At 45.8% G+C, this 25,555-nt stretch overlaps 1 protein-coding gene across 4 annotated transcripts in view; it reads left to right on the forward strand.

Annotated features, from left to right (window-relative positions):
• TRIM66 (tripartite motif containing 66) overlaps window positions 1-25,184 on the forward strand; it is a 62,400-nt gene extending 37,216 nt beyond the window's left edge. For all 4 annotated transcript variants that reach the window (XM_074372432.1, XM_074372433.1, XM_074372435.1 and 1 more), the window contains 11 exons: window positions 5,905-6,414; window positions 6,576-6,768; window positions 8,437-8,497; window positions 8,951-9,125; window positions 9,435-9,724; window positions 10,107-10,233; window positions 10,518-10,592; window positions 10,968-11,120; window positions 11,517-11,735; window positions 12,479-21,694; window positions 25,062-25,184. In XM_074372432.1, the coding sequence (XP_074228533.1) occupies window positions 5,905-6,414; window positions 6,576-6,768; window positions 8,437-8,497; window positions 8,951-9,125; window positions 9,435-9,724; window positions 10,107-10,233; window positions 10,518-10,592; window positions 10,968-11,120; window positions 11,517-11,735; window positions 12,479-12,538 (1,863 nt within the window). In that variant the 3' untranslated portion in view covers window positions 12,539-21,694; window positions 25,062-25,184. The remainder of the gene's footprint in view (window positions 1-5,904; window positions 6,415-6,575; window positions 6,769-8,436; window positions 8,498-8,950; window positions 9,126-9,434; window positions 9,725-10,106; window positions 10,234-10,517; window positions 10,593-10,967; window positions 11,121-11,516; window positions 11,736-12,478; window positions 21,695-25,061) is intronic.
• Window positions 25,185-25,555: the final 371 nt, after the last annotated feature.

Consider the following 25,555-nt stretch of genomic DNA (forward strand, 5'->3'; position numbering starts at 1 on the left):
GTTTCCAAAACACAATTCCCAAGTCATTGGTCTCTTCTACTGCACATTTACATGGTGTTCAGTCTTTGACAAGTTTAACTTCTACAACAAAAACGTGAAACCAGAAGTGAGTAGGCAAAGCTCCAGAGTAGCAATAAGAACAGATGTCACAAACCTCACACATTATATTCTGTATGAGACTATAAACCTGATCTAGTCAGCATACTTGGTATAGCAAGCTTAGTTACGTGATTTTCTTTGGGAATTTTTAGTTTTCCTATATTACAGCAGTAAGCAGAGTAGAAGCAGGGAGTTCGGACTTCTGTAACAGCAGCTAACAGCAAGGGAAAGACAAGAAACATCACCTGGAAAAGTACCACGATGTGGGGTCATTCACTGAAAGGACAAGCTAAGCCCTACATACCTAGAGGTTCCCTAAAGCACCAATGAACTACAGAACACCCCAGCAATAGAGGTTCATCAGAGTTCCTTTACATCACTAAAAAATGGTCCTGTTAGGCTCCATGTACTCTGTTTAGTAAGGGTAGTGTGCAAATCATTTTAGAAGTACTCCTTTTCAAAATAGTATTTTAAAGCCAACTGCATTTTGTTACTGAAAGAGATGTTTCAGATATCTGGAAAATTAATTTCTGCGGAACACCACCCTATCTGCCAGCAACTTTATCCCAGCAATATTATCTTGCTGTAAGAACCTGAAATTTATATTAAACTTGGGGTATGTGCACCAAGTGTCTGTTTATTGACTTCTCAATCACATCTTACTGGGGCACTGGCCTTCTACCTAGTGGCACAAAATTCAAGACCAGGCAGCAGATTTCTGAGTCTGGGCCCAGTCTTGGATTCCTTTATGAGTTTGGAAAATTTGGGTAATCGCTCTGTGTCTCAATTTCCCTTCTGGTTAAAATGAAGGAACAATGTTTTCTCTGAATTGTGGCAATACCTTGTGGCGATCATTAGAATGGTAATGTTGGCACATTGAACTCCAGAAAAAGATCAAGGTGGAAAGAATGGGGAGAGGGAAGGCAGCAGGGAGCAGAGCACAGATCAATAGGATTAGATGGGTGAAGGGTTATACAGGCGACTAGTAGAAGAGGTTGAAAGTCATACAATTCAGACAGGTCACAGGTAAGGCAGGTGGCAAACAGAATTAAAGAGACAGATAAAGTGGTGAAAGACAAAGAAAACAAAGGGACAGGGACATACAGTTTGAGAGGAGAGAAAATTAGGGGCAAGTGAGCCGATGCTAGGCCTTGGAGTAAGAGGCGGCTCCCTTCAGTCCTCAGAGATGACCTGAGCTATCAGAGTAAATGTTTTTCGCAATTTTGACTTCTCTTCCTCCCTGAACTAGAAAATAGTTTATTTTCACTTGCAAACCTCAAAATATATACTTTTGCCCTCATGAAGTGTGAAGGTTTTATATGTGAAGACGAAGTCAAGGTGTCAGTTAAGCTTGGAGGTGTCAGTGATTGCCTTGTACAGATGCTCCAGCTGGCCAGACACTTTCACCTCTCATTTGACTTCTTAACAATCCTTGATGCTAGAGAAGGCAGGTGGCATCATCTCCATTGACATATGAGCTCCTCCTGTGTGTGAGGCATGGAATGTCAGAGAACTGGGCCCCATTCCAAGTTCTTCTCCAACCTTAGCTTGCTCTCAAGAAGCCCTTTCCTTCCTACCTTCCAGGCTTTGGAGACTCAGCCTGCTTTCTTGGTCCAGGAAGTTGGCCCTCCTTTTGTCCCTACTTGCCTTGTAGCGCTGGCAGCAGGGTGCAATGGAGGGTCTCAACTCCCCTCATTCTTTCTGTACATGAAATAAGGACCTTTCATTTTAATATTTTATAGCTCTTCACTCCAGAGAGTCAGATGAAGTATCAAAAATAACTAACACACAGCATAATAGGTTTCAGAAATGCGCCTGTGTTTGTAGAGTCTATAGAAATGGGGTCGAGGCTGGCTTCCTCATAGCACTTTCTGAGTCTCTTACTCAGAATTTCCTTATAGAGATTTCCCAGGTTCTTGTTACTGTTAACAGTGCTTCACCCCATCTCCTGATAACCTTGGCTGCCTTGAGATTGGCTGTAGGTATGGACATGAAAGAGACCAGTGTAGTCCTCAGTATCTTAGGACATGTTACTGACCTCATACTGCCTGCTAGATGTTATGGGAGCAGGGCCAGCAGATCCAGCTCGAGATAAACTGCAACAGAGTTTTCACTATTCTTCCGTGGCTCAATCTACATGCTCTGCCTCCCCTCTATCATTTACGTTAACTCACGGTTCATGATATACAATGAGTAATCAGGGAGGGGAGTTGGTAACTCCCTGCAGATGTGATCTCTACCCCTAATCAGCAAAGTTTTCCCTTTGGGGATTTAATCTTGTGCATATCTTGTGACATATAGCACCTGATCATTATTGCTTGGAATGGTCCTAGATGGATTCTGGTGCTCTTAATGCTTGGCATCAAAGATCTCACTGAGAATCAGTTGTGTCATGGGTAGATAAGATGATCACCAGACTGCATTAAATACACACGTCAAGTAGGGAAAAGGTGGAAGAGTCCAGTTCAAAGGATTGGGCTGTCACATATTACAAAAGGGAATATGATGATTGTTGGATATTCTTACCCATAGATAAGGAAATACAGAGTATTAGAGGACTTTGTTAGTGTGTAACCAGGACAGCAAGGGGACACCAAGGGATGCAGGCCAGGACATGTTTGAGATACCCTTGGTCTCTGGCCTCAGCCCCTTATGTCTGGTTTATCCCGTTTGGTTTGAGCATTCCCCCATTCTCCTTCTCTTCAACCTTTATTAGCTTGGGACTTAGACTAGACAGCAAATTGAAGCCTTTTTATTGAAGACTATTGAAATACCAAGAAGCATATAAAAAGCAGACTTTGGTGAAATAGTGGGTACTTAGCTCATCTGCTTTACAAACTGAAAATTAAGAATAGAAAATATATACTTTGCTGATGCAGTTAAACAAATAATAAGGGGAAAGGTTTGGGAGAGAAGAAGGAGAGATGAGAAGAAATAAAAACAGAAGAAGAGAGAAAAGAAGGTTGAGAGAGACAAAGAGCAGAAGAGGGAAGGACAAAGAGATGGAAGGACAGAATACGGGAGACGGGCAGAGGCAGACAGGCCAGAAAGAAGAGTTCTTTGAAGATCTGGGTTCTAAATCTACAAAAATCCTACCTCAAATATCAGTCATACTTAGTAGTGAATAGTGAAAGGATCCCCCTGAGATCAAAGTAGGATGGCTGCTGTCACTACTGCTGTTCAACCTCACCCTGGAGGTCTTAGCTAGTGGAGTAAGGCAAGAAGAACAAATGTAAGGAGGGGAAGATATAAAACTCACTAGTCATAGACGACATGATTTGTATGCACAGGAAATCTCAAAGTGACTTTAGTAAGGTCTCTAGGTACAAGGTCAATACAAAAATCAGTTGTGTTTGTATATATGAACGCAAATAAAGAGAAATGGAAATGTGTCAAATGAGGTGTTCAGTAACATACAAAACTTCAGATGCTTTCCTGAGCTTCATTTTTCTCAAGTGTAAAATTAGGGCCACAACAGTAATAACAGTAACAGTAACAGCAGCAGTGGCAGCACTGGGGCTTGTTGAGTACCCCCTGCCACACGTTGCTCTAAACGTTCACATGGATTATTTCTTTTAACCTGCACAACTCTTTAATGTTTGTTGTGAGGAGTGAATGAGGAAATGTATGTAAAACGCCTAGCAAGTTGCCTCGCATATAGTAAATTCTCAATAAATTTTAGCTACATAAAAATAGTCATTATTTTGGAGAGACTCCTAGTCTTAGTTGTTAGTAGAACTAAGCTGCTATTCATTTGGCTTACAATTTATAGAGTAAACAGTCATGCATTACTGGTTTTTTAAAAAAATTGTAAATAGCTCATTAGTTTGTTTATTCAGCCAGGCACTGCTCTTGGGGCTAGGGATAGAGTGGGTAAGCAAAGTAGACAAAATCCATACCCTAATGGAATTTATGGTTTAGCAGGGGAAACAGGCATTAACCAAATGGTGTCACAGATTGTGCTGTGAGAATAAAGCACAGGAGTTATGAGATCGTAGAAGAGGGAACTGGTCTGGGCTGGAGCAAAAATTCACAGGTGAGCTGAGTTCAGAAGGTAAGTAGAACAGGGGCTGGGCTAGGAGAATGTCCCATGCAGAGGAAGCAGTCTGTCTAAAGCTTGTGTGTAGAGGGAGAGCTTGGCATGTTTTAGGAACTGAGAAAATGTCTGAGTGTCTGGAGCTCAGAGAATGAGGAGGGCCATTGTATGAACTAGGGCTGCAAAGCAGGACGGGGGACAGGTTACCAAGGCCTTGGGAGCCTTGTTAAGCATTTTCACAGTTATCCTAAGAACAGTGGATCACACGAGGGTTTTATGCAGAGGAATGATGTGGTCAGATTTGTGTTTTGAAAGTATTTCTCTACTGAGGAGGCTACTACTGTAGTTTGGGAAAATATGAAAGTATAACCCAGGCTGAGGCAGCAGCAGAGAGAGGAATAGTGGGAGTATTTGCAAGGTGTTTAAGGGGTAGAATTGATGAGGTTTGGTGTTAGCTTGGGTGAAGGAGGAGGGTTGGCCTGATGCCTCCTTCCTGGGATCTGACTTGAAGAACTGGATGACTAAGGTGACATCACTGAGATGGGACAGTCTTTTCTTCACTGTTAAATAGCTTTACTAATTTTATATTGAAACTTGAGGATATATTTGAAGTATTTATTTTCCAGTGGAAAGTTGAATGTCGTATTCATGGGGAAAAGAATGACAGGTTTAAGATGATTTTAGGAGCTTAGAGATATTTACTCCTTGTTTCCTCTTTGAATTTTGAAAGATGTCAAATTGTTATACCTATAGCCTTTAAAAAAAAAGGCAGGGATATCAAACTTATAAATTCCTGAAGGTTTAGAGCCAGTCTCCTTACTCCTCTCCTCCATTAAATCTTTCTCTAATCTGAAAAACTGCAATGGATTCAGTGCAGTAATCTGTATGTCTTTAATTTCTTATCAAGCTTTTAAATCTCTTTTCCCTAGGTCACCAAGCAGTTAGAACTGAGAAACGAATTACGGGGGTTGGAACATTATTGCCTCATTCAGTGATGGTCCAGAGTGGGTCATATTAAGATTTAGCTGCTCTGATGTTCTCTGCCTCCAGTTTAGAATGCATATAGTAGGGCTAGAAAAGACCTTCACATCTCTTGGTCAAAGCCTTCATTCAGTCTAATTCTGGTGGTGCTGGAGTTGATCTGAACAAGCCTGTGAGAAGGCCCTGGAGTTGACCCAGCTTCCCCAGGACTGATTGGAGCTCCCTAAGCTTTGGCATTATCTCAAAGAATGTCTGAGGCAGATCAGGGTTTGAGCGTTTGAACTTCCTCTCATTTGTATGTAGCAGAAACTATTCTGTAGGACCTCCAGAAGGAAAGATAGGCCACTAGTGGGTTAGTCAGAGGGGAATGTGAAGTTGAGGGTGGTCCTGCAGTCTGACCTCACTGGTAGGGTGGTGAGGGATGTAGCTGACTGTGTGTGTGTGTGTGTGTGTGAGTGTGTATCACCCTCAGGCTATCTCTCTCACTCTCTGTCAGTCTGTCTCTCTGTCTCTGTCTCTCATGCACGCACATACATACACACACATATGCACACAAGAATGTACACAAGTGTCCTCAGCCTATGCCTGCCTCTCTGTGGCGCAGCCCACTAACCTCCTTGGCATAGAGGAATGGGAACAGGACTTCTCGTGCTGTCTGAGTTCCCTACAGCTACTAGACTCTGAGGCTGGAGTGAAATCTGAGCATGGGACTCATGGGCTGCATCTCTCCTCTCCCCTCCACCATTCCCAGCTAACAGCCTGACTGGCCCTTGTCTCTGCTCCTGCAGCACTCCACTTCTGTGAGCATCATGGGCTTTTCCAACACTGTGGAGATGGAGCTGTCTTCTACCAGGCTGGCAAGAACCCTAGAGCCACAGATTCAGAGCATGAGCAGCCTGACAGCTGGCACCCCACAGGTGGTACCAAGCCTGCTGAGTGGCCCCCCACCAACTGTGTCCAGTCTGACAAGTCACAATCAGGCAATGTCCAGCCTCACAGCCAGTCACCTGCCGACCATGCCCAGCCTTGTGCGTGGCACACCCCAATCCATGCCCAGCCTGATAAGTGATCCCTCCCAGGCCATCACAAGCCTGGCAAGTGATCACTCTCAGGCCAGGCCCAGCCTGGTGTCTGGTCCCACCCAGGCTGTGCCAGGCTGTCCTCTGCAGAGCTTGCCTCCGGCTTCTGACGTGCAGCCGGAAACTGGATCCAGCTGCAGTCCTGGCTCTGGCCGAGCTGCAGCGAGCCTGTGCCCTGGGGATGGGGCTGACCCCTCCCTGGGGAATGCCCTGTGCAAGGTAGGTCTTTGGGGAAATGCCATTCGAATTCCTCTGCTCATCATGGGGCAGAAAGGTGGCCCCTGAAGGCCTTATCTGGGCCTTAGCTTAACAGCTCTGTGACTGCCGACAGCAAAAATGTCTGATTTCTTTGGTTCTTGTTGGCCTTTCTCTTTTGAAAGATGGAAAATGAGGATTCTACCCGCTTCACTGACTCTCTGGGACAAGGCCCCACAGCTGCTGGTCTGGATGCTTCTAAGGACTTAGCTATCCCCTCAGAGCTGGAGGAGCCAATTAACCTCTCTGTGAAGAAACCTGCACTGGTCCCTGTGGGCAACACTTCCGTGGCCCTGCAGCAGTACCGGAGCCCAAAAGGTGAGACTTAAGCCAGCAGCCTGCCTTTTGTGCTGGCCACACACTGGAGCGGATGGGCTTGGCACTGCCAGGTGAGAACAAGGTCAGTGGAGTGACCTCTGAGCCTGAGGGGCAGTGTTTCTCTCTTCGGCTAAGTTCACTTCTCCCTTCAGACTGACTTACTGGTGCCTGTTCTCTTTCCTTCACTGTGGCCAGGGCTGATCCAGGCATGGCCAGGACTTAGCCTCCTTATAACATACAGAAGTTCTGGGGGTCTTTATAACATACAGAAGTTCTGGGGGTCTGGGTTCTAGATGGGGGAAATAGGAAGAGCTCACCCCAGAAGGGCTAGCCTTGGCAAAATATTTTAGGGAAGACAGCCTGTCTGACTTTGGAATCAGATAGATCTAAGTTAGCAAACCAGCTCTGTCTCTTTATGTTTGAACCTGGGCAGGACACCTAACCTTTCTGAGTTAGTTTCTTTCTCTGTAAACGGGGCTAATCATAGCTAATTCACAGGCCACTGGGACAAATAGCTACAGTGATATCATTTGCTGACTTCCTCTGTGGTAGCAAGAATTTGCCTTGTGCCTGGCCTTACTGTGGATTTGTGCCTCATGGTAAAGGAAATTTGGAACGGTGGAGATTGGCTCTGATTCTCTTCGTGGCTACCCAAACCCCGTCTCAAGTGGGGCTAGGCTACGGTTTCCTTCCTTCTGGGGAAGGGGAGGGCTAGTTGGAAAGTTACATAGCAACTGCCTGCTGAGCACCGGGAGCTCTCACAGTTCAGTGTGGGATTCGCGTTTGGTTTGTAATGATCCGCCTATTTCCTACATATTTAATAAATGAAAACAAAACAGTTTTTCTCCTTTTCTCCTCACACTTGTTCTTCTTAACTGCACAGTGATGTAACCCTGAATTTTTTTTGTGGGTTTAAAAAAATTCTTTTATTTAAAAAAATTTTTTTTGTGTGGGGGAGGTAACTAGGTTTATTTATTTACTTATTTACTTACTTAATGGAGGTACTGGGGATTGAATCCAGGACCTCATGCATGCTAAGCACATAGTCTACCACTGGGCTATACTCACCCCCACAATGCAACTCTGAATTTTAAGCAGTTAAATTTTTTGGACCCTGCTTGCCCTTGGAAAGTGCCCAGGAGAGTGCCTGGTGCTGAGTGGGCACTCAGTGAACGCTAGTGTCCTCCTCCCTGCACTGCCTCCTGCCCATCTATAGACTGCACTTCTCAGGGGAGGGCTCCTGGAAGCCTCTGGCCCATGGAGGGTGAGCTGGATTCGCAGGCCGTGCTGAGATCCCAGCACTTGGCTGAAAATGCAGGGGCCGGACAGAATGACTCCTAAGAGCAGGTAACACCAGTGGATGGGGAACAAGTGATTTCTGAGCTTATTTTGGAGATGAGAAGCTGGCCCCTCAGCACCTGACCCAACACTTACCCCCTAGGTAGCTGACTGTTACCTGTGTTTATCTTTTTAAAAGAAGGTGGCTTCTTCTCTCTCAGGAAGGGAAGCTATGATAGGATTGTCACCACTATGAATGTTCACAGCGTGGGTTACAGTGGTGGCATAGGTGTATGGCCAAAGTGTGAGTCACAGATATGAGTGGGAGGTGTGGGCGACAAGGGGTGTTATCATAAATGTATTTATGCATTTATTTATTTTTTGCCTTAGAGTATGAGACTTATGAACAAGGAGCCCTAGGGCTGGATACAAAAGGGAACCAGAGCATCAGGTAACAGACTCCTGGCCCAGCCTCCCTCTCCAACCCCCAACTTCATGTCCTGAGAGATTGGCACAGGAAGTGAGCATCCTTGATGACTTAACTAGAAGCAGAAGATTTCCTGCAGCTGTCTTCTTTACCCCTCAGATGCTGGGATGGGGTCTGTGTGGTTGGGTGTCTGGAATGGTTGTGGGAAGATGTCCTGGCTCCTGAGCCAAGAGGCATGCACTCTGTGTGCAGTCTTCCTTCTTCAGGGATCCTCCTGCTTTGATCAAAGGGCTCCCAGGGCCTCATAGGGCCTGGCCAGACAGAGTTGGGCAGCAGGATGGAATAGGGGCCTGTAGAGGGTTGGATGGAGGAGATCTTGAGCAACAGTTCAGTTGTGGGATCATGGACAAGCCTGACTGAGAGCTTGGGGCCAGAGGAGGCTCCCACTGACACCCAGGGATGTCGTTCTTGCCGTAGACCCTTCAATAGTGAGCCCAAGATTCCCTATGTGCGACTGGAACGGCTCAAGATCTGTGCTGCCTCCTCAGGAGAGATGCCTGTGTTCAAGCTGAAGCCACAGAAGAATGATCAGGATGGGAGCTTCCTGCTGATCATCGAATGTGGTACTGAATCCTCCAGCATGTCCATTAAGGTATTGCTTTTCTCTGCCTTCTCCTTGAACCATGGCCCAGCCTAGGAGCCACTCTTTCCTCTCTGCTTCTGGCAGAATTTTGGCTCTGGCCTTGTTCTGAGTCTCTGAGTGGGGCTACAGCTTGGCTAGACATTATTCCCTGCTGCATGGGGCCTGTAAGATGCACATTAGGAGTGTCCCAGTGTTACTGGGGCCTAGCTGGCTAGTGGTCCTGGAATAAGCCAGCGCGCATGGCTTGTCATCCCTCCTCTCCTTCCCTCAACAATTTGGTGCTGGGCTCTGACTGCTCGGACACTCTTCTTCCCTCAGGTCAGCCAGAACAACCTGCCTGATGCCATCCAGGCCCCAAATCTGGGGGGAAGAAAGGTCACTGTCACATCTCTGGCTGAGCAGCGGCCCCCAGATGCGGAGAATTCACCTTCTGAAGAACACAGGCTCATTCCTCGAACCCCTGGAGCTAAGAAGGGGCCCCCAGTACCAATAGAGAATGAGGATTTCTGTGCTGTGTGCCTCAATGGGGGAGAGTTGCTATGCTGTGACCGCTGCCCCAAAGTGTACCACCTTTCCTGCCACCTGCCAGCCTTGCTTAGCTTCCCAGGGTGAGTCATGACAACCTCAAGCCATGACCTGGATAACAGGGTGATCTTTCTCCCCGCTCTGAGCCTTCAGGAATTACAGGTCTGTGAGTTAGTGGCCCTATAGCTGTGTGCACAGACAGGTGGATACTTCCCTTCCTCCTCTGTTCCCAGCTTCCTCCTGTGCAGATTTGTCCCTGTCCTCCCCTCCCAGCCCCTTGCTAACTCCTATTTTTCTGGACTCACTAAATCCTGAGTTCTAAATTTCTTTCAGTCTCTTCAGCGCAGGTCTAGGGACTCAATTTCTCATGCCACTGCCCCCCAAGCCTGTCTTGGGGCAGAGGGACAAGAGAAGGGGCTCTGGGCAATGTGCTGAGTCCTAACTTGGCCTCACTTCCCTCTGCAGGGGAGATTGGGTGTGCACCTTGTGCCGCAGCCTGACCCAGCCTGAGATGGAGTACGACTGCGAAAATGCCCGTTATAACCAGCCTGGGGTGCGGGCCCCTCCTGGCCTGAGCATATATGATCAGAAGGTAGGGAGGGGTCTCTGGGAACAAGATCCCGCACTGGGGCAGCCTCCCTGTGCCCATGGGGGCTGAGGCTTTTCTGAAGGGATGAGAGACCTGATAGTTTGGCCCATGGGGGTTCACTATGATTTTTCTTTTGCCAGCTGTTTTCCTCTGGCCTGGTAGGCTGAACTGTGGTTAGTATGGTGGCTCATACCCAGTGGGACAGAGCCATCAGGGTCACTATCTGTAGTTCTTATTGAGGTGGGGCTGGAACAAAGTAACACTGTTGCGCATTCTGATTTCTACAGAGGTGTGAGAAGCTGGTACTCTCCTTGTGCTGCAACAGCCTCAGCCTGCCCTTCCACGAACCTGTCAGCCCACTGGTAATGAAGCCTTCTCTGTTTCTGCTGGCTTCTGTTTTTTGTTCGAAAGGCCCCAGGCCTGGGGCAGATCATGGTGGTGCCCAGGGTGGGCTCAGAGCATGGCCACTGGAAGCATGAGTAGTTTGTGCGTGTTCTAGGGGACCCCGGGAGCCATGGCCACCACAGCCCCCGCCACTGCTGCTGTGTCAGACCTGACTGGACACGTGAACCATTCTCTTTTTTCTTCCTCTTTGTCTTTTCCATCCATGCTTCTCTTCTTGCTGTCTTTTTCTTTTTTGTGTTCTTCACTTCTATTCCACCTTGTTCTCTGTCTCTCCTTCCTTCTTATCCTCCACTTTTCTCTTCTGTTTGCTTCCCCTTCTTTCCTCCCTCAAGGCCCGGCATTATTACCAGATTATCAAGAGGCCCATGGACCTGTCCATCATCCGGAGGAAGCTGCAAAAGAAGGACCCAGCCCACTACACCACCCCGGAGGAGGTGGTGTCAGACGTCCGCCTCATGTTCTGGAACTGTGCTAAGTTCAATTATGTACGTCTCTCCTGCTTTCCCTCTCTCCTACTTCCAGTGACCCCAGGACTGTCATGCTGGACGAGGGTGTCAGGTTTGGGCCTGGGCTGCCATGAGGACCCGGGAGCAGACCTCCTGGGGCCTACTGTAGTGAATGTCTATAAGCTGTCTCCCACATTTGGGCCTCAGCATGGACTCGGGAGAAAGATGGGGAGTGCTAGGGACTGGCTATCTGTGGGAAACTGCCAGGGTCACTTCTGCTTTAAGAGCTAATACTCAACTGGTTATCCTGAGTCCCAAGGAGAAAGTGTAATGTTCCCAACCAGGCTTTGTGCTCTCTGTATAGTTCATGGGGGCCCTGGAAGAGGTGGGCTGGGGGAAACGGGCCAGCCTGTCACTGCTCTCCTCCCGCTTCAGCCCGACTCAGAGGTTGCAGAGGCAGGCCGCTGCCTGGAAGTGTTCTTTGAGGGCTGGTTGAAGGAGATCTACCCGGAGAAACGGTTTGCTCAGCCAAGGCAGGAGGACTCAGACTCCGAGGAGGTGTCTAGTGAGAGTGGTTATTCCACTCCCCAGGGCTTCCCATGGCCCCACTATGTGCAGGAGGGCATCCAACCCAAGAGGCGGCGGCGACATCTGGTAAGGAGTTGCTGCCAGCTGGCAGGCGGGTAGGTGGGCAGGCGACGGCACCCATACCGCATGTACAGAGCATCCTAAAGTGAAGCTGCTTAGGTGGCACCAGAGAGCGGTGACAGTGACCCCTCACTTTCAACCCTTTAGTCTGAGAGGAAGGCGGGGCAGTGAGGGCCTCATCAAGTCCAGTTACCTCTCTGAGGCTTGAAACTCAGAGTGGTGGATGTACCTGCCCAGGGTCACCCAGAAAATTAGCAGCAGAACCAGAGTGAGAAACCAGGCCTCCTGAATCCTAGCTCAGTGCTGGTTATTCTATACTGTGCTGCCTATAAGAAAAGGAGTACCTGGTCTCAGTGCCTGATCTCAACTTGGGTTTGGGAGAAAGAGAGGGTCTTTTCAGCCCCTTAGTACAGAGAAGAAAGGAGAGGTTGCTTACAGGATGGAGATCTCCCCTGACCTGTGCTGTCTGGTCCCAGCTGTGCAGACCTGAAACATCAATTCAGTGTTGTTTAAGTCCACTGAAATGTGTTGCCCGCCCACCGTGTGCCAGGGTCTGACTGGCCATCCCTGGTTGTTTACAACACTTGGCACACAGTGCTTAGTGATGTCAGTGAGTTTTGCTCTTGGATTCCTGGGGTGGAATAAAACACTTTGGCTCTGGGGAATCCCAGTCTGGACAGTTGGCCTTTTCACATTAATAAACCCTACCTTTGGTCATTCTGATTCCTAATATATTTTTCTGCTTTCAGGAGAATGAAAGAGCAAAAAGAGTGTCATTCCGCCTGGCCAACAGCATCTCCCAGGTGTGAGAGCTGGAAGGAGGCCGAGCACTCTGGCAGCTGGTGCCCCATCCTGTTGACCACTCCTCCCCACCTTTCAGCTCATTCTCTTCAGATTGTGGATGTGAGACAAGTCCTGTTGAGCCTGTAGTACCCTTCTTTGCCATGTGCATCTTACAGCATTTATTTGGGAGCCATAGTGCATCCACTACAGAGAAGATTTCACTAATAAACAGCAAAGAGGGGGGTGTTCCCTATTATCAGAACAATCAGCTGTGTAGGGTCTACTTGACAAGACCAAGCCCAGTCAGGCTCAGGAGGACCAACTTCCTTCATGAATTCTTTCTGCTGAGGAAAGCAGACTTTTCTCACCTTTCAGTGTGGAGGGCTCAGGAGCAATGTATATATGAACTCCTCCTGGGCCCAGAAGAGGGTAGAAGAAGGGAGAGAGGTTCTGACATACTGCAGGCCTGTGATCCCTGGCCCAGCACAGCCAAAGACTGTCACTGTTTGCCTTTGTTTGACCTGCTCGGACAGCGGCGCCTGCCCTGGGCAGGGTAATGAGGCTTCCAAAGGCCACGGGTCTCAATTGGTGCCTATTTGGGTTCTAACGGTTTTCAGGGTATTTGTTTTTCATGCCCCCTTTCCTGATGCTGACTTAAGCGGCTGCTGGGAAGCTCTGGATAGTGTGGCATTTGTGACGAGGCTGGGTGGCTGTGCAGGGACCCCTTACATCTTCAGGCTCAGATCTCACTTGCAGGCTTGACAAGGTGTTAACTTCAGAGCCTGCACTCTGTGGCACTTACTTTGGGCTAATAGCTCTTCTTCGGTGTCAGAACCTGTTTCTTAGAAGTGATTGTTGGTGGTCACTCCTTCATTATATCCATTCAGAGACCACATCCTGAGTTCTGCTTAGGAAAACTGTGAGGCAGCTGCTGTCTGCTTCACATGCAGTTTCCAGGCCAAGGAGAATGACCCACAACCTGCTCACTCTGCTTGGCCTCTCCTCTTGCCTAGGGATCCTAGTTCTCAACTCCTCCACATCACAGAGCCAAAGATTGGAAGTGAGTCCTCTGACTCGCCTGCCCCCAGGCTGTCCACAGCCCAGAAAAAGCCAGGACTCTGCCGGCAGCCCTTTTTTGGTTGTAGGTTAGAGAAGGCCAGAGGGGCTGGCAGGAGCCAGACCTAAGCATTCATGGAAGTTCTGTCTTGGGTGGAAAAGGGGAAAACTGAGAGGTGAGAATCCTCTTTGGTGTCCTTTGGTGACCCTGGAGCAACTTCAGGACTTTCTTTCTCCTAGGGTGGAGGGAGAAGTGTTCTGGAGGCCCCGGGAACAGGAGCGTGCTCCAGGCTGCATCTTGGATGCATCTTTGTGGTCTGCGCAGGGTGTTTGGGAAGAAGAGGCATAGGCAGCTGCTGAGGGTCAGGCCACCTCACCAGCAAGGGCTTAGTTGAGAAGGAACCTGTTACTGATGTTGGCCTGGCCTGGCGACAGCTCTCCTTGGTCCTGTCATGGCTTAGCTGATTTCAAGGGAATCTTAGGTCATGGCTTTATTTTTGCTAAGAGATGCAGTTTAAGGAAGATCTTTGTAGGGCCTTTGTTAATGGGGAAATTTTGATCAGAGAAAATGTTTTTCTCCTTGTGAGCTGATGGTAGTGCTCGTTTCTTCTGCACCAAGGCTGAGAGACAGACCATCTTCACTTCAAAGCAGACTGTGCCCGCTGACTTGCCATTCTTTCACCAGCACATGCCAAGCTCTCCTAAGCAGCTGGGCTTCCATAATTTCTGTTTTCTAGTTTGTGGTAACTAAGTCTTGAATACCGGGCAATCTTTGGATATAACCCTCTACTCTTTGGGGCTCATATGACTTTCTGGTTTGGGCGCTGGTCACTTCCCTTTCAGTTTTTGAATCTTTTTCTCTGTTTGGTTGGCTTGGCAAGCTTCCCTCTGTAATTACCTCATTAATTCCTCCTCTTGGTCATCTTTCCTTTGTGTGGCCCCCTCTTCCCATCTTCCCTGAATGAGCTTTATGGTGCTTTGTGTTGGGCAGCCAGGTGAGGGCTGTGACAGGCTCAAACCTGATTGACATCTTTCCCCAAGATCAGTTGGAAACCACAAATATAGAGCAGAAATACCTGGTTAAATGCTTGGCCTCCCTTCTATCAGCGAAGTTCCCAGCTTGGGTGTAGCCTTCTGGGCCCAAGGGTCAGTCCGCTGGGCCAGGGAACCTCAGTAATGTGGTAGAGAATCACACATTCCCTTCCCATTGCAGAGACCCTGCATGCTGAGTAGCTCCCTTTAGGCACCTGAGCAGGGAGGCAGGGGAGGTAGTGTGTCCTTTCCTCCAAGGGTGCAAGGCCCTGGCCCACCACACCATTCCTTCATTGGCGATTCCACAGCACACATTCTCCCTGGCTTTTCCTGGGTACTTAGCACCAATGTTTTAAGTCATGGTTTTGTTTTGTTTTTGCATGCACAAAACAGCATGACTTTTTGGAAATTAAACAAAAGGCGACTAGCTGAGTAACTGACTTCAGTGACTCTTTGCTAGCATTTGAGCTAATCCTGCTTTTGACTTATTCCCATAATGGCCCCATTTTGGAGTCAGTTAAATCCTTTGGCCATTGACAAAGTCATAAAGTGGAAACACAAGGAGCTCTGGATTCTTGTGATACAGAATGTAGTCCTAGAAGAGAAATTCGGTTTCTTGGGTATGCTGCTGAGAAACGGAAGAATGGAGTGGCTTCAGTTGATGCAAAGGAGATTTTAGTGCACTCTTCTAGAACATGAGTAGGTTGGCTCTGCCTAACTTCCAGCAATTGCCAGCTATACATCACCCTGCCTGCCTCTGCAGGTACCCCCTCCCTAGTGGTGGCCACCAGATTCTCTATCAGCTCTGCTCCACCGCAGGCCTTGCCATCAACCCTGGTGGACTCTGGCTCCCTGTCCCCATTTCTGGCAATGGTCTTTGCCTTGCTGCTAAAACCCGACCCCTTCTTGTTTATTCCTGGGCTCTGCTCCATTTTCTCTCTCACTCCATTGCTGTCACCTATAGTCTCTTCTTCTGAACTCCCAAACTGAGACTCTGCTCTTTCTGGATTAACATCCCCTGTGCTGCTGTTTCTCACACTCCTCCACTGCCGTCTCTTTAAATTGCCTGCTCCTTTAGCCCTGGTCCAAGACCTTAGCTCTCTGTGCTCTGTGTCTTTCACCTTCTCCCGGACTTCTTCCTCTCTTGAGCCTAAATCCATGGTCCATGCATGACACACTGATGTTTTTGTCAGCATCCTGGACTTTCTCATCCTTTCCAACTTTAGCTGAAACTACCAACCATTCTCCATTTTCTGCATCAGCCTTTTTGGATTCCTCTTTCTGGGCTGCTAAGCATGACCAGTGCAGAGTTGACAGCCTCAGCTGGGCTCTCAGTATCAATTGGTATGTCTTTGACTTCTCATTACTCTGCGTTCCATCCATGCCCTTCATCTTGCTCTCAGCGAATGACTGACCTCATTGCCTGCTTCACAGAAGAGAGGCTCTAAAGCAAGAACTTCCCTGTCCACTTGCTCCTCTCCCCCTCCCACCCACCTGTGTCTGTATCCCTCCTCAGCTCCCCCCCGGTTGCTCCTACTTGGTGCTCTAATTCTTGCGTCCTGCTCTTTGTCCTCCAAGACTTTGCTCCATTGTTTATCCCACTGCTCTCATTTTCCAGGGTCTTCAACCTCCCTCTCCATTTGTTACCTCCACATAACTTACAAACCAACAAATTTCTCCCCAAGATTAAAACAAAAGTTCTTAGAGTCTGTTGCCTTTACATTTTTTCCTCGTCAGCTGTTTCTTAAAAAAAAAACAACAAAACTTTTCATTGATTCTTCTCAGTCATTCTTCAGTCCTCTACAGTTTTTCATAAAAGCCACCAGTGAACCACCCAGTTGCCAAATCAAATACCTTTCAGTCCTCAGCTGTCTTGAACGCTCTACAGCATTTCACATCATCTACCACTTCCTCTTTGAAAACCCCTTTTCACTTGGCTTTCATGACACCACAGTTCTTTGGATTATCCTCTTACCTTTCAGCCAAAAGCCTTCCTGTGAAATACTGATGGAGGACACATCTGTAGCTTTCTGTGGTCTTGCCTCTTCATGAGTTGCATAGGCAGGAGGAAGCACAGCTGCTCCTGCTCCCTACCCTCTGTGTCTGCCTGTTTTCTGTAAGTTCATTTCTTCTCTTTGACTCAGTCCTCCTGATGCCAAGCATGTGTATGACTTCTGCTGGGAAGACAGCATCCGTGACTCTTTCCCTCTGTCTCTCTCAGTGCAGCATGGAGACAGATTTTTGCCGTGTTTGCTAAGAGACTCCATATAAATCAACCCCAAAATGTGGATTGGGTCTTACCAAGAAGAAATTTGATAAACTGGATTACCAGGCTGGTGGGCAGTTCATCAGTATGATCCTCATAGTAATTAGAGCCTGCCACAGTCAGTAAGGAGCTTGGGATGATGGTAAGCACAATTCCACGTGTGGTTCAGTGCTGCTAGCCAGGAGGAGACTCCTGGCTGGGGTGGGTGTCTGTCACTGATAACATTCTGATGGAGGGAACCTGGGAAGTGCTGTGACTCATCACTTGGGGTTCAGCTGGAGTCAGCCTGGCCCCCTTTTGCCAGGTCTTTCCTGTCTGTACTGATCGTCACCACCTGCTTGCTCCAGTTGTTCCCGGAGCTGGAGGCAGATGCTGGTTGTCTTCTTGGAAGTAGGAAGGTGTGGTAGAAAGGTATCTGAGTTGAGATGCTAAGCATGTAAGTTCTGGCTCTGCCAATTACGAGCTGTGTGACCTAGGGTACAGTTTCCCCATCTATAAAGTTGTGAGGAGAGGGAGGGGGAAACAGTGATCTCTCAGAGGCTCTCCAGCTCTAAAGATGGTAATGGTGATTCTAATTCTGAAGCTCAGGCCACACAAGGAACAAGGGAGCACTGGAGTAGGACACAGCTAGGGAGTCTTGACCAAGGCAGGGCAAAGGGACTCACAGGCCAAACTGAGCTGCTCTGAGGAAGGTCTTCAGTAGCCGGTGCTGCTTCTGGAGCCGTGCACCCCTTCCTCAAGCTGCACTGCTGTGTTGGCTCTCTAGGGTGGGTTTCTCCTAGGCCTTTTCTAGAAGTGGCCACTGGAGACAAAGTAGTTGGGGGCATGAGGGAGGGATGTTATAAGGGGAAGTGTCACTGATTTTAAAATCACATTCAAGACCTACACGTTCAAGAACAAATTAAAAACATAGCACTTTTCTTTACCAATAATTGTGTCCTGGAGTGTTTTTTCAGTGAAGATGGTCGAACCTACTTCATGGTCTTCTCGCCTCTGGACTCCAACATCATTAAGAACACAAGGTGGGGAAGGGTAGACTGGGACCCTTTCTTTCAGGAAGAACTCGGCTCTTACTGCATGAACACAGCCTGTTCTTCAAAATACAGGCAGCAAGTCTGAGGCAGGATTAGGGGAAAAAGCATCTTATGAATATCCACCACTTCTAGGCACCAAACACTTCAGGAATATCCTCTATATGGTGGTATCTCCTAGTTACTTAGCCTTAACCTTCCTCTCTGCCCAATGGTTTCTAGCCATTTGTGGGGTTGAGGACATTGTAATGAATATCTGTCACTCATTTTGACCAGATGGAATCTGAACTTCTTTCCTATTTGGGGGGAACGCCCCACCTCAGGAGTCCAGAGGCAGAATGCACGCTTCATTATAGAAGCTAAATATATTAAAATCTTGATTTCTCAGCATCCCTTGAAGCCTGGGTACAGGTCTAGTGGTAGTTGTTAAATAAAAGAGAACGAAGAGAAAGGAAACGCAAAGCAAGGACTACAGAGACCTCTCTGGTGGCAGGACTAGTTGCAGCGAGGTGGGGTTTCCATGGCAGCATGAACAGCAGTACCAGCTGAAGTGCCTAGTGGTTGATGGCAGCGACAGTTTCTGTAGCACACCAGTCAGCTCTTAGCTTCATTCTCTGGCTTTTCCAACAATTCTGTGAGATGCTTTAAAAAATCTTCTAATAAACTCAATTTCTGCTTAAATTAGCCAGAATCTTTTACCTGCAACTAAGCACCCTATGCAGAAATCTTGAGGTATCTGATAGTCATGGACCCACTCTCAGAGCTTCAGACCCACACACCCTGTGGTCTGTGGACACCTCCACTTGGGTGTCTCAGCATCACCTGTCACTGGCCATCCTCTTACCATTCTTCCTTGCATATTCCCTATCTCAGCAGCCAGGAACATGGGAAGGAAACTGGGTGATGTGGTGTCAGAGAAGCCAAGGAAGTTTGTACTTCGAGGAAGGATGGCTATCACTTTTAATGCTTACAATGAGACCTGGAAATCTTCTCTAACCGCCTCCACACCTTGACTCTTCAGAGAAGCCCAAGTTCCTAAAACCTTTCCCACACCTGCTCTGAGCTTTCTGCTGTGTTTGGTTCTTACTAATTTGTTCAGTTCTGGCCTTCTCTAGGTCCCAGGGGAACCTCTCTACGTCCCTTTCCTCAGGCTCCATAGCAAGCTGCTGGAGCCAGCCCGCTCCCCAGAGCCAGCCCTGCCCTGGCAGGTAGGTCTGCAGCAGACTTCCTCTTCCTGCGCTTGTGGCCTGTGGGCTGCTTTATCCACTAGGCAGTGCAGGCAGAGTATCCAGGGCCTGGGAGCTTTTCAGGGGCCTGTAAAAATATAAGTCCTGAAAAAAATTAGAACTAAAAATGGCAGAACCTAAATAAATAAATATCTGATTAAATGTCTATAAACTAGACCATTATGTGAAATTCATGACTGTAATTTTATAACAATTTCATAAAAATTTTATTGCACTTGAAAACAATTCATAAGTTAGAGGGTTTTTTTGCATCACAAGGAATTCTACATACACTTAGCTTTATAATCATCTGTGTAGAAGACATTTTTGTTAGATTTCTTCCTAGGTATTTGATATTTTTTGGTTCTGTTACAAATGGGAAGTTTTACTTTCTGTTTGATGCTAGTATACAGAAATGCACTTAAATTTTGTATATAATCTTATATATAGTAACCTTGCAAAATTCACCTATTTAAATAATTCATTTGTAAATTATTTTGGATTCCTATGTAAAAATCATATCATTTAATAATAAAATTTTTATTTTTTTATTTCCAAAAAAATTCTACATGCACTTAGATGATTCCTAAGAAAACTAAGCCAATTGTAAATTAAATGAATTACTCCTAGTGAAAGAATTCAAAAGGCAGAACTACAAAAACAATTTCGAGATTGCAGTAAAAACTCTATTTACTATAGACAATGGGTGCACTTTAATGTTTGATGTGTGTTGTAGGGCCTCCTAGAATAAGAATGCCTGGACTCTTGGAAGAGGCCTCATGCATGGGCCCTGGAGCTTTGGTGTGAGGACCTCATCACACAGACATCAGCCCCTGGAGTCCTTGCACACACTATGGTTTCAGGACTGAGGCTGTAACCAGTCCCTAGAGGCCACTTTCAAACCATGGAAGAGACTGATAATTGTTGCCAGTATTCATTTTCTTCTTAATTTTAATAATAGTCCCCTTCTCCACCTTCCCCAGCCTCTTCTACAGCTGGATTCATAAGTTCTTACGAATAAGTTCTAGCCAATCAATTATGAGAAGCAGTGATGTATACAAGTTCTAAGACACAGGATTTAAATGAAATTGCTCGTCCTCCACTTCCTTTCTCTTTACCTTTCCTCCAGACAGCACAGATAAGCTGCTAGTCACGCCTGTCAATCATGCGGATGAACGTGACATCCTAGAGAATGGTGAAACAGGAAGTAGAAATAAGCTAGGTTCTTCTGACGGTCTCACAGAGCAGTCACCCATCTACCTTGAGCTGCCTCCTTACCTCTTTGGGCTGTTACCTGAGAAAGAAACACATTTCTATGTTTAAGCCCCTCTACTTACTAATTTTTTGTTGTTACAGCAGCTGAGCCTATAGTCTAATATACCAAAAACAGAGCTTTATTTGGCTGTCAGCCTGAGGGGCTATTCCTAAGCTTCCTGGAAGTTGCTTTACCCCTGGCCTCCAGAGGTGTAAGGCCTCCTGAGGCCGAGCTCAGGATTCAAGGAGAAAACAAGGACCTCTCTGTGCCTGGAAAGACGACCACGATGGCCCCAGCCCTGCCCCGGCCTAAGGACGAAGGCCTGGTGCTGCTGGGAGCAGTTGTCTTGTCTAGGGCTCTGCTCCCCGTTTGTCCCAGTGAGTCCCAGGTATGTTGTGTCCCCCTGACATTGTCTCTTCAGAGCAAAGGCTGTCCCAGGCAGTTCTCTGTGACTTTTTAAGTTTATCAGGAGTTTAATGAAGAATTCATCCTCTCTTTCCTATATGAAATGCATCTCTGGGTAGCCAAATAGTTGATGAGATTGTCAACTTAAAAATGCACAACATAAGAGCTATGAGTTTACGTTTTATTCAGGGAACTTACTAGGGACTATAGCCCAGGGGGTGGCCTCTGCTCTGAAGAGGTAGGAGAGAAACCAGCTTATGCATGATTTTGGCTAGGGAACATGTGCAGTCAAACATGCATCTTGATAAAAGATGATTGCTAGCCACAAAGAACAGATATCTCAAGTTAATGATTTTAGTGCTTTTCTGTGTATGGGGAGATGCAAGAATCTGAGTTCATTAAAATTCTTCCTGAGATACACATCTACCTATCTAGGGCCTGGTTTTCCAAAGTACAGAGTGCCTCATCCTGTTTTTCATCCTAGATCCCTCTCAGGGTGCATGTTGGTCAGTGACTGCTGTGGCTAACCACTTAGTCCTTGCCAAACTGGGTGGTAAGCAATGCTCTTTGTTCTTCTTTGTTTGCAAGGGGAAGTGTCTCTTTCAGAAGTATTCCAGCTAATAATTGAAGGGTTGATAGATTGGAATATCACCATTTTCAACCCTCCCTGAATTACTGAATCTAGGCAGTGACCATCCATGGTTATCCATATCACAAAAAGAGAGACATTCAGACATTACATGTGTCTTGATACACAGTATCATCTATGAGGTGTTTCCAAACAAATAGAATCTAAATCTAATCAACTCTCTAGATCTAACTACCAACTTATAGATGGAGCTCCCAATTGAGAGGAAGTGCAAAGAACAGAGGAACACATGAAATGACACCATGAGGATACAATCCAGTCTGTGAGTAACCATAGAGGCAAATGACCTGGTTCCTTCAACAAATATATTGCAAGGGAAAAAAAGTGAGATGGAAGGGAAACCTACAGATTAAAGAGACTTCAAAAAGCATATAAACCAACTGTAAAGTATGGAACTTATTTGCATCCTGGTTTAAAGAAACTAAAACTATTATGAGATGATTGGGAAAAGGTGAACATTTACAAGATATTTGATGATACTAAGAACTTATTATTTTTAATGTTATTTTTACTTTATGTTATTTTATGTTATTTTTTAGGTGTGATCAAGATTTGCAATAGTAGACTATTGGAAACAATGAAAAGCCTATAGAAGAGGGGAGGGTATAGCTCAGTGTTAGGGTGTGAGCTTAGCATGCACGAGGTCCTGGGTTCAATCCCCAGTACCTCCATTGAAATAATTACCTAATTACCTCCCCCCAAAACAAAGCAAAAGCAATAAATAAAAGCCTATAGAAGATGGTTAAACAATTAATGTAACATAATTTAAAATATTTGGGCATACTTTAACTGAGACAAAGACTCTCAGAGTCTTTGTTTGAATCAGAAATCCAACAGAGCCAGAAGATGCATAAAGGCAGAAGAAAGTTCCAGACTACTTCTGACTTGAGAGACCTCTCAGTTATTTCAGAAAGCAGAGATATTAGCTTAAATTATCAGGAAAGGAATAAATTATTAAGACCACCGAACAGATTTGCAGATTCAGTTACATTTTATAGATCATAACAACACCCTCAGAAGCACAAGCCTCTAAAAAAATGCTTTTGTATGGAAAACATTTCCATGGTTCATTGAACGATCCTGCTCTATTTTCTGTTATTGTACATTTTCATACAGTCACCACACTGGACAGGAGGGTAAGATGATCCAGTCTTTAGTGGCATAGACTGGGCTGATTTTCAGTAGCAGAGATGCCTACATTTTCAAGACTGAGAACTGAAATTCTGTCAGTTAACTTTAGGATAAAACTTCCTGCCTAAGAAGCTTTAAGTGTATAACATAAAAAGAGCAACTAAATAAAATGCCTAGTCCTTGACTGGATACTCGATCAAAAAACAAACGAACCCTGCTGAAAAGACATTATTGGGAAAAGTGGGGAGATTTTAATATGTGCTGATATCTCGTATTAATATTAAACTTGCTGAGAGTGGTACTTTGAACAGTGGTTACAGAGGAAAAAGGCCTTGTTTTTAGGTGGTATATGCTGAAGTGTTCAGGGATGAAGGGTCATGATGCCTGCAACTCACTCTCAGGGGTTCAGAAAAACTGCATGTTACATTATTAGAGAGAAGTAAAGCAAATGTGGCCAAAAGTTAACAACTGGTAAATCTACATGAAGGAGATGTAGGTGTTCATCGCACTGTCCTTGAGGGGGAAAAGGTCAAATAATTTTAACAAATGGAATGTGAGGTGAGCAATGTTTGCATCTAGAATAGCAAAAAGGAGAATACTTAGGAGATGATGCTAACTTGAAAAAAGCAAGACAGAAGCGAATACAAATATACTAAAATGTTACCACCCTAAAATATATTAGGGTGGTAGCATAACTGGTAATTTTTCTGTCTCTTCTCCAAACTTTGTGTTAAAATGTTATGCTACTTTTTTATATGTATTTTTAAACTTTTATCATGGTATATCTCAAATATCATCCTTTATGTCATAGCCAAAACCCCTCTTCAGAGAGCTTTTCCCAACTACTCAGTCTAAATTGGACTCTCTTTCACAATCCTGTTTAATTGTCAGCATAGCACTTGCTACAGTGTTTATCCTTTTCTTTAATTTGTTTTCTTGCTCATTGTCTGGGTCACCTCTCATATGGTATAAGCTCTCTGAGGGCAGAAATCTTGTCCAGACCCTAAAACAGTGCAGGTATTTGCTCAACAATTATTTGTTGAATGAATGAATGAAATCAGGTCTTTGTCATCCAACCTCCCATTTTACTGGAGACTCTGGTGTCTTGAGAAGGGGAAGAACTTGTCCCAGTTTCCTCATGAGTTGGTGGTAATATCAGAACTAGAACTCATGCCTTGTGACTCGAGTCTCAAAAGGCTTTTCTTTCAAAATGTCTAAAGGTGAAACAGCTCCTGTGCACCAGACAAGAGGCAGGAGTGAGAGGGTCCACAGCCCATTCTCCTTGTTGCAGTGTGCTAGCAGCCCCATAGGTGGCACTAACGACACTCATTTAGCTCACTGGAAAGTCAGGAAAGCTAGGGAGACATTTTGATAAGGAGGGAGAGGGTATTTGCACAGTCTTAAACTGTTTCTCTATCAACTGCTCATTAGCTGTGGAGGAGAAAAAGTATACAGTAATTATACAGTGGATAAATCAGAAAACTTCTTGACTGTGTTAACATCACCAGTGAGGGACAGGTGGACGAATTGTGCATCCAGAAGTGGAAGGGGAGATATGCTTAAAGTACATCATTGGGTCAACTGACAAAACTGGAATATGGACAGTAGATTACATTGTTGTATCTGTTAAATATGTTGCAGTTGATAACTGTCCTGTGGTTATATAATAAATTATCCTTATTTTTAGGGACTATGTACTGGGGGTATTTAGGAGTAGAAGTCTATAGTGCATGTGACTTACTCTCAGATGGTGCAAAAAATATTTTTTCTAATTTAGATATGTAGAAATATATTTTAATATATAATATTTATATATTTATAATATTTTCAATATGTATTTATATATATTTCAATTAGAAAAGATGTATCAAAAATATGTATATATAAGATATAAATAAAGCAAATGGGTAAAATGTGGTGAATCTGGGTAAAGAAAAAAAGGTGAAGCTAGGTAAAGAGGGTATATGGGTATTCTTTCTACTATCTTTATTTTTGCAACTTATCTGTAAGTTTGAAAATTTAAGAAATAAAAATGAATTAAAGGATGGTGGTTCCAGGCACCTTCTCTGCCCACCCACCCCTCTTTCCATTGTGCAACAATTCAGAGCTGGTACCCTGCTTATTTGTGTGTGTCTTCTGTCCCCTTTGCTTCAGTCTTCTCTTTCCTGAAAGGATTGTGTTTGGCTTCTAGACTCTGAAGCTGAGGAGGAGATGGAATTACTGTTGTTCATGACTGGAAAATGCTATTGAAGCTTCTGTAGAGGGATGTAGAGAGGCAGTGGAGGGCTCTGAGGCCAGTCTCTATCCTCACTCTGGCCTCCGGGAACTGAGGGTATCTGTGGGGTCAGCTTGTTGGAAGTGGTCAGGGTTGTGCTAGGATTCCCCAGACATTCTAAAGAGGCATCTGGTATCCAGGGGCTCAGCTGGGCTGGGTGTGGCAAGAGCCTGGGCAGAATGGGGACAGGGAAGGCTTAGCTATCTTTTCTTTCTGCTTACAGTTTCTTGGAAGTGACACAATCCATCTTCTCCCTGAGCCTGGCATGCTGTATACTCTTGAATCTTCAGGAGTCCTTTCAATCTTCCAGTGATTTACTTTGCGTTTAATCAGCAAAATTGGATGTCAGGTAATAGGGAGGTGGAACGTTTGCCTCAGGTTTGATCCTGCACTTCTTCATTAGATGGCTTCTGGTGGTGTTTCCTCTGGCTCCAGACCCTTTATACACGAGTAAAATACACCTCCCTGGCCTGGCCTGCCCCTCACCCAGCCAGCCTCATAGGAGGAGGAAGTCAAGCCCTGCAGTCAGCTGGGGAAAATGAGGAGGATCTGGACTAAGGCTCCAGCTCCCTTTACTCAACCTCGTAAGCCAAGGTCTTGTCTGGGCTCATCAAATGAAGTGCTAGACTGTGAAATCCCTTAGACATATCCAAAAAAATGTTTGGATGAACCAATCACACTTCCAAATGAATGGTATTTTTATCACTAAACCATTGA

The sequence above is a fragment of the Camelus bactrianus genome, chromosome 10 (genome assembly GCF_048773025.1).
Source record: "Camelus bactrianus isolate YW-2024 breed Bactrian camel chromosome 10, ASM4877302v1, whole genome shotgun sequence".
NCBI lineage: Eukaryota > Metazoa > Chordata > Mammalia > Artiodactyla > Camelidae > Camelus > Camelus bactrianus.